Here is a 15349-nt window from a genome sequence, read left to right as displayed (position 1 = left end):
CTTTGTTAGTTTAGTTATATTATTAGGAACATAATATATAAATTATTTTAAAATGTATTATATAATTATATTAATATAATTTTTCAATTTTAAAATCTTTGATTTGTAGAATCATTAAGAATCTTTTTATTTTACTATATTTGTAACACTTTTGAGTAATTTGTTTAAACAAAATTTATCACTCTTTTCAAATAATGATTTTTTCATATCTATCTTTTATCTTTATTGTTGAAAACATTTTATTTTTAAAGGAGCAAACCTAACTAATTAGTTTTAAATAAAGGGGTTTAGATATTTGTTGTTTATTTTCAATGTAAGTTACTTATGAAATGGACAATTTTATGAAATAAACTTATGTTAATATGTATCTTTATATACTTTTGTTCCATCAACCTTTTTAGCCATAGTTGAGGGCAGTTGGTGAAACTTAAGTTTTTAAAAGGAGCATTATTTTTCAATTATATTTTTATATTATCATTAATCTATAAATTTCATTTTAAATTTACAAATTCTTGTCTTGGGAATTAATCACACATCATTTTGTAATTTTAAAAGAGATAGATATTAAGAAGAATGTTTTCAATTTTATAATTTTGTTTGCATAATTTTTCCAATGAAAATATATAGATAGTTTATATATTAGGGATGTGCTTTAATTTTCAAAATTTATATATCTTGATAAATTCCAAAAGTTGTTTCTAAATTTCCAATATCTTGTACTAATATTCAATTAAATTGAGTGCTCAAGTGCTAATCCACATTTTAATGAAAGTAACAATAATTTTTTTACATGAAAATGGTAATATGTATCTCTTTTATTAATGTGAGCCAGTATGAAACTTAAATACAAGCTCTAAAATATATAAAATAAATGTAAGACATAAGTATTTTAATGTTAATTATGTGAGCTATTATTAATATTTACATAAGTTTCTAAAAGAAAAAATTATAATAATGTAATTTATAAGTACATTTTTAAAAAATATTTAAAATCTAAAATAATAAAAATAATTTTATAGCATTTTAACTGATTTATGTGAAATCATTTTTTTCCTTTTTGAACAATAGTCAAATATACACGATAACTAGAAGGCCTTACAATCGGGCATGTTGAATGAAAATTGTATTATGAGAATTGGCATTGTGTTGATCTAAATCTCTATGTTATTGTGTATATTTGACTGTGTGGTTATTTTCTAGGGGCTAGGACATCTCCTTTGGGGATTCTCCTGCCTTGCACTTTGTCAAATGGTATGAAAGATAAGACCTTCACTATAGGGTAAGGCCCACCAAGACATGTGTCGTAACCTCACTTTGTCGTATTAGTTAAAAATTGAGCACTTCCTCATAGTGACGATGCAAAATTCATTGATCCTCAACCTGATCAATGACTTAAATACATCTTAAAAGCCTTCTTACCCCCAGCTATAATCCAATCAAACTGTGACACTTCTTAACCTCTGATGACACCATCCTTTTGAAACTCGCAAATTCTTTGGCCCCACAATATCCACATCTCTTTCTGTCATTATGTCGCTTTAGTTAAACTTAGCAGATCTTCCTTTAGAGACTATATGACAATCCTCGATCTAATATGCATTTGATGGCTCTCATTCAAGCATTCAAACTACTATATTTCTACGGCCCAACTAGATGCGTGTCATAACCTCATTTTTTCACAAAACTTAAAAACCTTGCACTTTTCTTTAGCGACAAAGCGATGACCTTTGATTAGCTTTTGATCTAATGTTTGCAAAATTAGTTTGCATGAAGTATCCACCATAGGCACAATACTATGATAAAGTAACAAGGATAGATTACCTAAAGGACCAAGCAAAAAATTAATAATTATATTTTATATCAAAAAATACTAAAGAAATAACCACAAAAAAAAAATCAATTCTAAAAGATGTATAAATTATTATTAAGTTTTTATAAACTATGTATTTAAATTAAATAGTTATATTATATTTCTTATTTATTACATCATATTTATTCATTAACATCAAATTCATATGTATTACATCTATTTATTATTTACAAATGTACATATTAAATTATATAGATATTATTTTATAATTAAAAATTACTTAATTTTATAAAAATTTTGGAAATACAAAACATTAAATAGTAAACCTTTTCTAATTGTGTAAAATTAAACAATTGGTTTTACTTATAAAATACTTTTATATTTCAATACATTTCATTTTTTCTTATAGAAATGTGAGTTTTAATATAAAAATTAAATTCTTAGTTTCATTAATTAAAATATAATATAGCATGCTGACCCTACTAGAGCCTTAACTGCTGAAGATCTAAAAAAAGAAAGAACACAACCAAAAAATGTTGGAAATTGCCTCTGCCTTTAGTTTTTTTAGTGAGCTGATTTAAGATTGCCCTTCATGTGTAAATGACTTTATTTTACTGATGTGTTATCATCTACTTCTTCTTTTTGCTCCTTTAATAAAATACGGAACAATCAGAGTTTTGATACCCTACATGTAGGGTACGAGTAAATGACTATTGCAGTTTTCCTTACTGTTCCAACCGTAAATAAGCATAACATATTTATTGCTGGTCAGGAAACTAAGTTACCTGGCATCATCAAATGAAGTGACTGCTGCAGAGTTAAATATAATGTCTACGTTACGTGCAAGCATCTCCACCATATTTTCGGCCTTCTAAGTTTCAAACTTCCTATTATAAATGTTTGGTAATTACAGCTTGGTCAAGTATTAAATAGTATTAAATGTAGTGGCAGGTCTGAAATTTGATCTCTTTAAACCCGTATACAATTTATTGGACCTTGTGCATTGATACTCGTACATATATTAGTTTATAAACTTTCTACTCAAGTATTAAATATGAAAGAATTATAAAATTGGTTAATTTTACAAAGAAACATGCTTGATTTTAGGTGAACGTATTAGAATGACATTTTTAGTTCTACTAAGGCAGGAATACTTATGCATTCATCAATGCAAATATGACAATAAAACTAACCAATCAAATCAAAGAATTTAAAAGATTATATGAGATTTTAAATGTTTATATCTTTTTCTAATTTTTTATTATTTTACAAATCACACTTTTTTTCCATTTTATTGATCCATACTATTTTTGGTGGGGAAGAAAATTCAACAAAAAATACAAATATTTTCTAACAACTTCATCTTGCATTAATGAATGTATTATTTATAACTTTATCTTTTTCACATTTATGACAAGTTGATAAGATTTTATTTTTTCAATCATTTTATCTTCCACCTCATCAATATTAATATCACAATCTATTAAATATTTTTAATTTGTTATTTTAAATATATTTTTTATTAGTTTTAAATTGATGCTTATTTTTGACTATTTGATATAACTTGTTTCTAAAATTTCAATGTAATGCATAAGTTTAAATTATATATATATATATATATATATATATATGTATATATGCCTTTTTAATATAGTTTCAAAATGTTATATCTTTGTATTTGAATTTTTAATTTTTTAAAATTTTGCTTTTTTAATAAATGTAGTTAAATTATTACTATTATTTTACTTTTATAAAAATAAATTAAACAATATTATTTTTTAATTATATTTTATAATAGTGTTTGTAATATGTATAATTGATAAGTGTTACAATTTATAAATTATATCATTTATTATTATTATTATTATTTATTTAAACAATTTATCATTTAGTTTAAATACATTTAAAACTTAAATATATATTTTAATATTAAATTAATAATTATATTTTATATCAAAAAATACTAAAGAAATAACCACACAAAAAAAAATCAATTCTAAAAGATGTATAAATTATTATTAAGTTTTTATAAACTATGTATTTAAATTAAATAGTTATATCTTATTTCTTATTTATTACATCATATTTATTCATTAACATCAAATTTATATGTATTACATCTATTTATTATTTACAAATGTACATATTAAATTATATAGATATTATTTTATAATTAAAAATTACTTAATTTTATGAAAATTTTGGAAATACAAAACATTAAATAGTAAACCTTTTCTAATTGTGTAAAATTAAACAATTAGTTTTACTTATAAAATATTTTTATATTTCAATACATTTCATTTTTTCTTATAGAAATGTGAGTTTTAATATAAAAATTAAATTCTTAGTTTCATTAATTAAAATATAATATAGCATGCTGACCCTACTAAAGCCTTAACTGCTGAAGATCTAAAAAAGAAGAAAGAACACAACCAAAAAATGTTGGAGATTGCCTTGCCCTAAGTTATGTCAAGTTTGATGATATCAAGGGTTATGACAGTGCAAAGAAAATGTGAGATGCTCTTTGCACTATCTATGGAGGAGACACAAATGTTCTAAGAGCCAAATCTAAAGGTCTTAGAGGCAAGTTCAATGATATGAGAATGCAAGAAGGTGAGAATATTGCTCAATATTGCTCTAGGATAAAGGATGTTGTTAATGCAATAAGGGGATATAATGGTATAATAGATGATGAGACTATACTAAGCAAAGTTTCGAGAACATTGTTGCCCATTTATGCTATTAGAGTTTCAGCAATACAAGATCTGAGATGTATACCAAGTTCTAATTTGACTCTTGAAGGTCTGCTAGGTAGGCTCGCTGATTTTGAACTATCTAATTTTTATAATTTCAAACCTGACAATGTTGAATCTACTTTTAAAACCAAGTTGTCATTGAAGGAACCTAATGAGAAGAAGAAGAAAAAGGCAAAATATGTGTCCAGTGATAGTGATACAGATGAGGAGGATGTAGATCAACTTGAAGCACTTCTAGCAAGAAGATTTCACAGAGGTAAAGGAAAATTCAAAGGTAAATTATCTATCATGTGTTTCAATTACAATGAGGTTGGTCATATTGCTACTAGATGTCCAAAGAAGAAGAATTACACAGGTGGAGACAAATACAAAATTAGAAGAGATGAAGACAACAAAGATTACAAAGACAAAGGCAAGAAGTCTTGCTATATTGCTGAAGAAGAAACAAAAGATGGATCTAATGATCATGATGATGAAGTGTATGTTGCAATCAAGGATGAATCTGACAAGGATGAGGTAACTACACTGGTGTCTTGTGTGAACAAGAATGACAGATGGATCATTGACGGTGGGTGTTCACATCCCATGACTAGAGATAAAATTAAGTTCATTACCTTGAATTATTATGATGGAAATAGTGTAAGGTTTGGTAATGATGCATCTTGTCTGATAAATGGAAAATGTTCTATCAAACTCACAAAAAAAATTTTATGTGACAATGCTTATTATGTTGAAGGACTTCACTATAATGTGTTGAGTGTGTTATAATTGAATAGTTCAGGTTGTAATGTTGAGTTTGAAAATAAGATTGCTAAGATATATGACACTAATAGAAAACCAATTGGAAAAGGTGATCAAACTAGAGGTAATTTGTTCTATCTTGATATGGATAATGCTACTTGTTTAGTTGTAGAATTTGATGTTGTGTGGCTATGGAACAAGAGGTTATGTCATGCTAATTTTGATAACTTGGTTAGTATCAGTAACATGAGAAGAGTTAAAGGTTTTCCTAAGTTCAAGGAAGTTGACAATATAATTTGCAAACAATGTCAGTTAGGCAAAATGACAAAGTCAAGTTCTAAGAGTAAGACTCATACCTCTAAAGGAATATTAGAGAGTGTTCATATTGATTTGTGTGGACCAATTGATGTGCAAAGCTACAAAGAAGATAAGTACATTATGTTATTTGTTGATGATTATTCTAGAATGATGACAATTATGTTTCTGAAACAGAAATCCAATGCTTTCCAAATATTTAAGTGGTACTTAGCAAGAGTTGAGAAGGAAACATGTAAAAATTTGAAATGTTTGACATCTGAAAAAGGAGGAGAATTTACATCAAATGAGTTAGAGATGCTTTGTAATGACAGAGGAATCAAAAGACATACATCTTCACCTAGGACCCCTCCACAAAACACTAGTACATTTGGCCTCTATTTTTGATGAAAGTTTTTAACGAGAGGCCAAATTGGCTTGTGAACTTCTTCTTTTTTTTATGCTCCCGTGTTCATCGAAATAGCAACAAACACAGGATGTCAAAATAGCGACAAAAGCCAAATTGGCTTGTGGACTCTTTTTTTTTAATGCTTCTGAAAATGTCAAAATAGAAATGAACATGGGACGTCGAAATAACAATGAAAACAAGATTATATTAGAAAAAAATGAAAGTTGAAACACAGTTTTCATTGTTTTGTTTTGTCGAAGCGCTTTTGGGCTGGAGGAGGTGGGTTCGCATACAAATCTTTTGGCATCACAAAGGCGGTAAGTTCTTTTTAAGTTAATGCATTGCAATGTATGAAATATGGGGCGCTCCTTGATGTGCAATGAATTTGAGGAGTGAATTTGGAAAGTGCACCGAAGTAGTGATGCAAGAAGAACAAATTAAGCTTCCATTTGCTCTATTGTTTCAAATGCCCCTCAATTTTACCTCCAACAAACTTACTCAGTTGCTACTGAAACCATAGAGGTTTGTAAAATTAGGGTAAACAGTTCAAATTCGAATCTCAACATTATCTTCACAAGCCACATCTCAAGTTTGAATCTCGGCATTATCTACTATCAAATTATGGTTGGGGGCAGAGACACCAATTGGGTCAAGAGGTAGTATTAAGTGGTTTGGACCTTTTTGCTAATAGGGTTGGGGGGCATTTTGTTTAAACTATTTTCACTTTTTTTGGTAACACCATGCCAACATTTTTGAAATTTTAGAGTGAATATTTGCAATGAAGCTAAGATGCCTTTTACATTTTTTTGTTGAGTGCTTAAGGTGTGGGTGAGGCTTATAGACCATTAGGGGAAGGATTGTGGCATGCAAACTATTATTTTTTTAGATATTGACTTTTTCATCCCTCCACCACAAGGGGCACTTGTTAGTCTCATGGATAGTCACGAGACTCTTGTTAGCCCATTGGACATTTTTGGGATGTCTTAGTGTCCCCATGCCATCTCTAGAGACCAAGGAGATGTCCTTGAAATGTTCTTGTCCTAGAAATGGGGGGATTTAGGTGGGTCATGCATCACATGTGGAACACTGAGTATAACTAATACTTGCATTTGAATAATTTGTTGTTTGCATGTGTTGTGAGACTTGGGAGCCTGCTAGACATTTTGGGGATGTCTTAGTGTCCCATGTCCCATGCCATCTCCAAAGATCGAGGAGATGTCTTGGAAATGTTCTTGTCCCAAAAATGGGGGGATTTAGGTGGGGGATGTGTTAGAAGTTGTAACCTTTCCTTGGTGTATTTATAAACCAAGGTTAGAACTCTTTTCTTTATTGTTGTAATATATTAGGATATAAGCCAAGGTATCTTAATATATTTCTTTTTTGTCCTTTTTCCACTACATCTTATTTTGTCATCTAGTGGAATATGTGAGGACAAATATATATTGTAATTTTTAATTTTAGATTATTCCTCCTTAAGAGGAATCTCACACTTGGCCTCACACACTTATGAATGGTGGCATTCATAGACATGGGAGTTACATTCTAACTCCTCTCTCTCATCTCTATTTAAGAGATGACCCTCTTCTCTCATTTAACAATGAGGTTTCTTCCTCTTCTCAAATATTGTATGAGCATTGCTCTCTATCTCTCTCTCTCTTCCTTCTTAGGCTTTTCATGCCTCATTCATAATGTCACAAGAGGTTTTCTTTGCTTTCCCCTTTCCAAATATCTTGTCTCATGGTGTTGGAGCTTGAAGCTTTCTCTCTCCTATTTTATGGTAATATCTTTTCATGCATTTACTCACTTAGATTCTTTCCTGGTATTGCTTATTTATAAATTTTTTTTTCCATTTCTAACATGGTATCAGAGCAGTTTAATCTTTGTTTTGAGTGTTTGCATGAAGGTACGATTCGAAGGAGACTCTTGAGAGAGATTTCACTAATTTTTTTTTTAATCTTCTTAAGATGGAAGAAATTGAATTTTTTTTGGATTTGGCTGGTTTACTGCCAAACCCGTTTAACTTTTGTTTGCTCTAATTTGTGCAAGTTACTTCTTATTTTTTTTATCTAACCCCCTTTGGCAGGCTTGCCGCCAAAAGGTTTTCCTATCTAGATATCAATTTTTTTTTTACTCTTGTTTTGTCTAAACTACTTTGTTTATGGTTATAACATTTACTTACGAGGGCAAAAATTCGCGCTCAAAGTGAGAGAAAGCGTTCATAGTTTGTCTTCTAAAACTTTTTGCTTAAGAAATGACTCTATGACTATAAATCGTGCTTTTAGGTAAGGAATCTATTTACTAAATGTAGGAGAGAGTTTGACTAAAGTATATTAGATATATGGTGCAATCAAAATACTTTTATTCCTGTTAAACCCAAAAAATTTACAGGATTTTGTCTTTTTCCCATGAACTACTCAACTGGATGCTGGTTTTATCTGTTTGGCGGAGGCACTAAGCTCGCTTGTGCATTATTCATTTTTGTTGCTTATTTTGTTCTGTGATGTTGGAAATTTATTTTTCTATTCTATTTTTTGCGGCCCTATATTGTTATGCTTTTGATTTGTCCTGAGAATTGTGAGTGCCGATGGCTGATCATTTGCCCTTTGTCGCATCCTTAAGCTTTCGTGATATGTGTTTTTCTGGTGAAATCATGAAGTCTTCCTATTTATTTGTTTGTTTCAGTTGATTCATTGGCCATATCCAAGATAATTGAATTGAACATAACAAGGATACCCAATGCTTTGAAAGTTTTTCGTTACAACTGTGTCATCAAATCCTATCTTCCCTACAAAGGCAATAGTAAGAATAGCAATTTTTAATATAATTCACAATGGTCGCATCTTGTGGAGATTGTGTTCCTCCTACAATGTCCGCAATTGGATTTGAAGGATTCGAAAAAAGACTTGAGATCCACTTTTCTCAAACTCTATTCCTTGCTGATCCCGGGGGCAGGGGTCTGAGAGCCCTCACTCGTCCTCAACTAGATGAAATTTTGAAGCTGGCTGAGTGCACCATTGTATCTGAGCTATCAAATGAATATCTTGATTCATATGTTCTCTTAGAATCAAGCATGTTTATCTACCCATTCAAGATAGTTCTGAAGACTTGTGGAACCACAAAGCTGCTACTTTCAATCCCTAAAATCTTGTGTGCTGCAAGCGGTTTGTCTCTCTCTGTAAAGGCTGTGAAGTATACTAGAGGGACTTTTATCTTTACTAGAGCACAATCTTTTCCTCATCGTAGCTTTGCTGAGGAAATAGCATATCTGGAGAAGTATTTTGGAATGCTTGGTTCTGGTGGAAAAGCATATGTTATGGGAGATTCAGAAAAGAATTATAACTAACATGGTATCTGTTCTTATGTTATTTTCCTTTTTTTAGCTCTTGCCAAAGCCCACATTACAAATTTTGAAAAGGATAAAGGTAAAACTAATGATGAAATTCCAACTAAAACATCCACCCATAAAAGTGGAATACAAATCCATTCTTCACAACCACGTGTCGTTAACCTTCCTACCATATTGAAATCTGCCCAACAATCAACATCAGCGTCTTCTACTCCATTAAATGGCTGTGGCTCGTCATCATCTCCATCAATCTCACAAGAGGTTTTCACAAAAGAGATATTTTGATTATACTTCCTTGCCCACAAGGAGACCAGAGCTGCTACATCAGCAACAATAATTGTCTGAATGAGATCAAATGCGAGCTGACGGAGAGATGAGTAAAGTGATGAGTCGGTCACAGAACGGATTATAGATGGGCCCCTGATAAATTTTCTCTTGAATCGAATGTTTCCCTTCTTTCAAGCATTTTAGCAAGAATTTTGTGAGTTCAGAGTGTCATATTCATAACCTGACTGGACTAAGTTCTTCCCTTGCACCTGCGATAAATGATCCTTTCACTCCAACTCTCTGCAATCACTTGGCCATTTTCTTGAAGCCAAAGCATTATCAAATGGATGTCGAGACAGTGATCTTGCTTGCAAATTTGAAAACTTAGTTTCTTGTGTCAGCTTCCAACTATCATGTTTTTTACTATCCATATATTGTGGAAATTTTTTATGTTTGACAGCTGAGCTATGCATGTCAATGAATCCATATCCCTTTATTTTTCCTGAGATTTCCATTGCCATTACATTACCTATTTTTCCTTGTCGCTGAGAACTTATGGCAGGTTTTTTTTTAGCTAGCTATGATTTTATTTGGTTTCGTCAGTCTATTCTTGAAATCTATTATTTTTAGTAACGTTTTCCTGTCTTTTCATGCAGGATTCTTTTTCTTTTTTTAACCCTTGACAGAAGCATCATTTATTTTTATTATTGCCTTTTGCCAACCTATTTTTGGCATGTAATCATTCATTGTCAGACAAGTGCAATATTCTATCATTACAAGCTTTTATTCAAACTTTTTTTAGAAAAGTTTCTTAACTTTTTTTAGTATATTCTTATCTGCCAGATCTGACCTCTATCATTTATTACTAAGTTTTTTAAAGTTATATCTTTCTTAATGTTTTATTTCAAAAAAAAAAATTGAATCTCTTCCAATCTTGAAGGCATAGTATGAGGAAAATGGGGAGATCTTTTTGCCCCATGACTTTATGTTCTTATTACTTTGAGGTTATATTTTTGAACCAAGGTAAATATTGTGACTTTTTATAAATTGTGACTTTCCAAAATATTAAGTATGGAAAGGTGATTATTTTCTTTAACCAATCTCTTTTCGTATATTTATTCAAGTATATATGGGTGCACACATATATACCAAGATAAATATACAAGCTATTATAATTTTCATAACCATGTTTACCCTCAATGGAGTTTTATACCTGATATCTATATTTAGTTGATCTTCCTTAAATCATTTTACTTAATTGGATTATGAGTAATCCTACACTATTGCCTTCATTATTTAATGATTTGATTTTATTGATCTATCTGCACATGGTTGCAGTTTTATGCTTTTATAGCATCGTTTCATGCCCATGTTGGCACTTTATGGTTTTTGATATACATGATTTAAATGATATTTTTTGAGTTGCATAGGGAGCCAATTTTTTCAAGGTTAACTATGTAGGTCCCCTCAGTATAACTGATATATAGTTTCCTTATCTGGCCCATGGAGTATCCCTCCATCCTATATTGGTATGCACTCATTTTATATGGAGTTTCCCTCCATTTGATCCTATCTGTTCCATTTTGATAGGATAATATTTTTATGGAGTTTCCCTCCATGTTATTCCATTTTTTGTTCCTCATAAAGAGGATGTTATTATTGGAGTTTTCCCTCCAAATTCAGGTGATTTGATCCAATTTGAAGGCAATATGTTGTTATATCCTCATAATCCATTCTTTTGATTATCCTAACAAAAATCATGATAATTCTACTTTGATCAGCATGTCTCTCCTTTTTACTTTATTTTCATATATTAATGTGATAATGATCTGCATACATTATTGCTTAGATCATGAGTCATGCATGTTATGGAGGGACGCCCCCATTAGCTTGCAGTGGGATGATTCATTAAGTGGACTGTCTATATCCATGTGATTGATGCAAGATTGATGCAAGTATCATTAGTTGGCCTTGTCTGTGGTCATTTGTGCATTAGTATAATATACTTTTCATGAGAGCATTGATCAAGCTTTTTACTCAATTTGTCCTTGTTGACAATTTTTTGAGCATATACTTTATCTTGATATCAGGTTATCTCCATTGTTTTGTGGTAACATGTTTTACTCATTGTTTCTCTATGAGAGTTTTATTATCCTTATTCAAAAGGATTTCGAATTTGCATATATGATGGCATTCTACTTGTGGATATTTGTCTTGTTGTTCTTTTTTCAGGTGATCCATCAAGGAACCTTCTTGGAGGTGTCTATGCTTCCACAAGATCACATTCAAAGGACTCATGTACTTCTCTTGGATCTAGAAATGTTCCATATGGTTTGAAGACAATCAAATTATTTCATATTGAAGATTAAGTTGCAGATTTTTGTAAATTATGGGTTTAATACCCTTTGATGTAATTACCCCAAGTTAAAATTAAAGGGGGGTGTTAGAAGTTGTAATCTTTCCTTGGTGTATTTATAAACCAAGGTTAGAACTATTTTCTTTATTGTTGAAATATATTAGGATATAAGCCAAGGTATCCTAATATATTTCTTTTTTGTCCTTTTTCCACTACATCTTATTTTGTCATCTAGTGGAATATGTGAGGACAAATATATATTGTAATTTCTAATTTTAGATTATTCCTCCTTAAGAGGAATCTCACACTTGGCCTCACACACTTATGAATGGTGGCATTCATAGACATGGGAGTTACATTCTAACTCCTCTCTCTCATCTCTATTTAAGAGATGACCCTCTTCTCTCATTTAACAATGAGGTTTCTTCCTCTTCTCAAATATTGTATGACCATTGCTCTCTATCTCTCTCTCTCTTCCTTCTTAGGCTTTTCATGCCTCATTCATAATGTCACAAGGGGTTTTCTTTGCTTTCCCCTTTCCAAATATCTTGTCTCATGGTGTTGGAGCTTGAAGCTTTCTCTCTCCTATTTTATGGTAATATCTTTTCATGCATTTACTCACTTAGATTCTTTCCTGGTATTGCTTATTTATAGATTTCTTTTTCCATTTCTAACAGGATGCATCCATGTGGAACATTGAATATAACTGATACTTGCATTTGAACTATTTGTTGTTTTCATGTAGCTTGTGTAACTTGTGCCACATGCATTCATTTGAGGCTACTTTTGTGTTGATCTATGTTGTCTCATTTCTTGATTGGGAGTGATTGAGAGGTAAACTCATGACCTCTGGATATTTTATCCTTTGATCCAAGCATTCTAGTGATCTATCATTTGTATGCAATTCTTGACAATTAATCAATATTTTCACATCTTTGATATTGGAATATAACCAATAGTTGCATTTTGCATAATTTGATTACATGCAACTGTTTTGTCTGTGTCTTAATTGATTTCGTTGATATATCTATGGAAATTTCCTGCTACTTCTCATGGAAGCATGTTGTACTGAGATGATGTTACACAGATTGTTGTTCCACAAGATATAGAAACAAATTTTTCTTCTTGCACATCACACACAATAGTCTCTACAGCTGTTCAGCCACAACAAAGAATGGTCTTGAAGCCACAGAGATTCAAGAAATATCAATAGAAAACTTTATAAAACTATTATTAATGATGTGTTGTAGATTTAATTGCTAACGACAAATGTTGCTAAGTTGTTTCTCAAATCTTAGCTAGCTTTTACATTTATTAAAAAAGTAATTATATTTGATGCTACATTCTGTACAATTCTTCAGCCCTCTTTGCAATTAGAAATTCCAATTTGAATTTACATTTTCTCTCAACATATCTCAATATCTCATCAAAACCAAAAAAAATACGCTTGGAATCTCTTATTTGTAATTGTAACTAAACCAACTGACATCAAACCAAATTAAAAATATGTGAATCACATATCTATTTGCTATCTCACCAAGCATAGAGTGTGAAACAACACTAGAAATATCAATCACAAATGAAATATACATGTACTTTATATAAGTTTATACATCTAATTCAGAATGTGTAATTTATTTCGAAATTATCTACCTAACATAGGCAAAAGATAATAGATAATATAATCAATTGAAACAAAACAATTCTACAAAATGGCAAGGGTGGATTGTGAGCCCAAGCTCTTCTCTCCCATTCCCTGCTACAAAGAGTATTTCCATTTACTTTACTTGTTCCTCTTTTCCCCATTCTCCACCTTGTCTCACATTTCATTTCAAAAAATGTCTTTGACAGATACTCCAAAAGTGTATTTAAAAAATGATCTACATTGCAGTTTATTTTTTAGTTTATTTCTTAAATGAATACTCTGCTTATTTTTAGAAAAAACACTATTATGGTTATGTGGTATTTAAGGGAGGGGTTTTTGAAATAAAGGGATGGGATCTCCTATAAACATTTTTAATTTCTAATTGTTTTGATGTGTTGTGATTTTTTACTATTCTTCATAGATCAACCCCTTTGTTTAGCTATTTTTTTAATTTCAAAGATAAGTTATGAAACAAGTAAAGTGTTTGATAAATATAGAACAATAAAAAAAAATTGTTAATAGAACTACCTCTTTTAAAAATATATTTCATTTGATTTATGGTATATTTTTCCTCATCATCTTTAAATCTTCCCACCTTTCAACTCCATTAAATTTTTTAATTTTATAAAATTATACATTCCATTCTATCACCAATATCACCATTTAAAAATAAGCTCTACCACTAACAAGTGCCACGTAGTGGCTTGTGTTTGCCTAAGTTGTAATAATTAAATTAGATATAGTAAATATTAAAATTCAATAGCTATAATAAAATCTATAAATTAGCTATAATAATAATATTTAATATAATTTAATTTTTAATGTAATAATTTTTAATAGAAATTTTTACAATTTAAACTAATTTCTAATTTTTTGTATGAATGTAATGTTACTATCGAACTTGCTTATAATATTAATCTTCTTTAATATTAGTCTTCTAAAGTTTTAATGTGAAAGAGAGAATGAGTAATTGTTCATATAAATTAACTTAATAAGTTGTGTTAGAAAATATTATGAATATTTTTTAGCAAATATAAATTAAGCTTTATTATGAAGATGTTAGGTTAGACTAAGAGGATTATTGTAAAATAAATAAAATAATGATGTATTTACAAATCATACACTTTTAATCCATTTAGATTTTATGTTAGATGTGTTATTTAAAACTTTGAAATGTCTATTTTTTAAACTTTCTAATTTCATCATGGTTATTGAGGAAGAAATTATGCATAGATTATGTTAAAGTGACACATTGCATTAATTAAAATGTAAAAAATCACAAATAATAATGACATTTCTCACTATTTTTCAATAAAAAAAATTATTTACAAATTCCAATTTGTATTGAGCTCTTAAATATTATTTAATTTACTTTTATTTTTAATATTTAAATATTGATATTGAACACTTTTATAAAACTCTATGCTAGTGGGTAGTGAGCTTTATAAAAGAGAGGTTGTACTAACAATTAGGTAACTTTAACTAAAATGATAAATTTTCTCAAATAATTGATTTTTAATAAATAAATTTATATGTTACTAAATAAATATACAATCAACATTTGAAAAATATTACCAAATTGTATGTTGTATGAATACATTTATATATAATTTTAATACTTCATCATAGGGATAGGGTTTTAGATTGTTTAAGAAAATGAATAAAGACAAATAAAAATAATTTTTAACACATTACAATAAATATTCAAATTTAAAATTTAAAATC

At 29.7% G+C, this 15349-nt stretch overlaps 1 protein-coding gene across 1 annotated transcript; it reads left to right on the top strand.

Annotated features, from left to right (window-relative positions):
- The first annotated feature begins 8856 nt into the window (after positions 1–8856).
- Positions 8857–9353, top strand: LOC149555952 (S-adenosylmethionine decarboxylase proenzyme-like). Its single transcript, XM_089833706.1, has one exon. The coding sequence runs from the start codon at positions 8877–8879 to the stop codon at positions 9351–9353; it is 477 nt and encodes a 158-aa protein (XP_089689832.1). The 5' UTR covers positions 8857–8876.
- Positions 9354–15349: the final 5996 nt, after the last annotated feature.

This window comes from Cupressus sempervirens, chromosome 5, assembly GCF_028749045.1.
Source record: "Cupressus sempervirens isolate cs-2001-9-10 chromosome 5, ASM2874904v1, whole genome shotgun sequence".
Lineage (NCBI taxonomy): Eukaryota > Viridiplantae > Streptophyta > Pinopsida > Cupressales > Cupressaceae > Cupressus > Cupressus sempervirens.
This window is presented reverse-complemented; position numbering and strand designations above follow the sequence as displayed.

Bases quoted from the DNA above. Each gene is read 5' to 3' on its own strand.
- LOC149555952 (XM_089833706.1), top strand. From the start codon at position 8,877: ATGTCCGCAATTGGATTTGAAGGATTCGAAAAAAGACTTGAGATCCAC.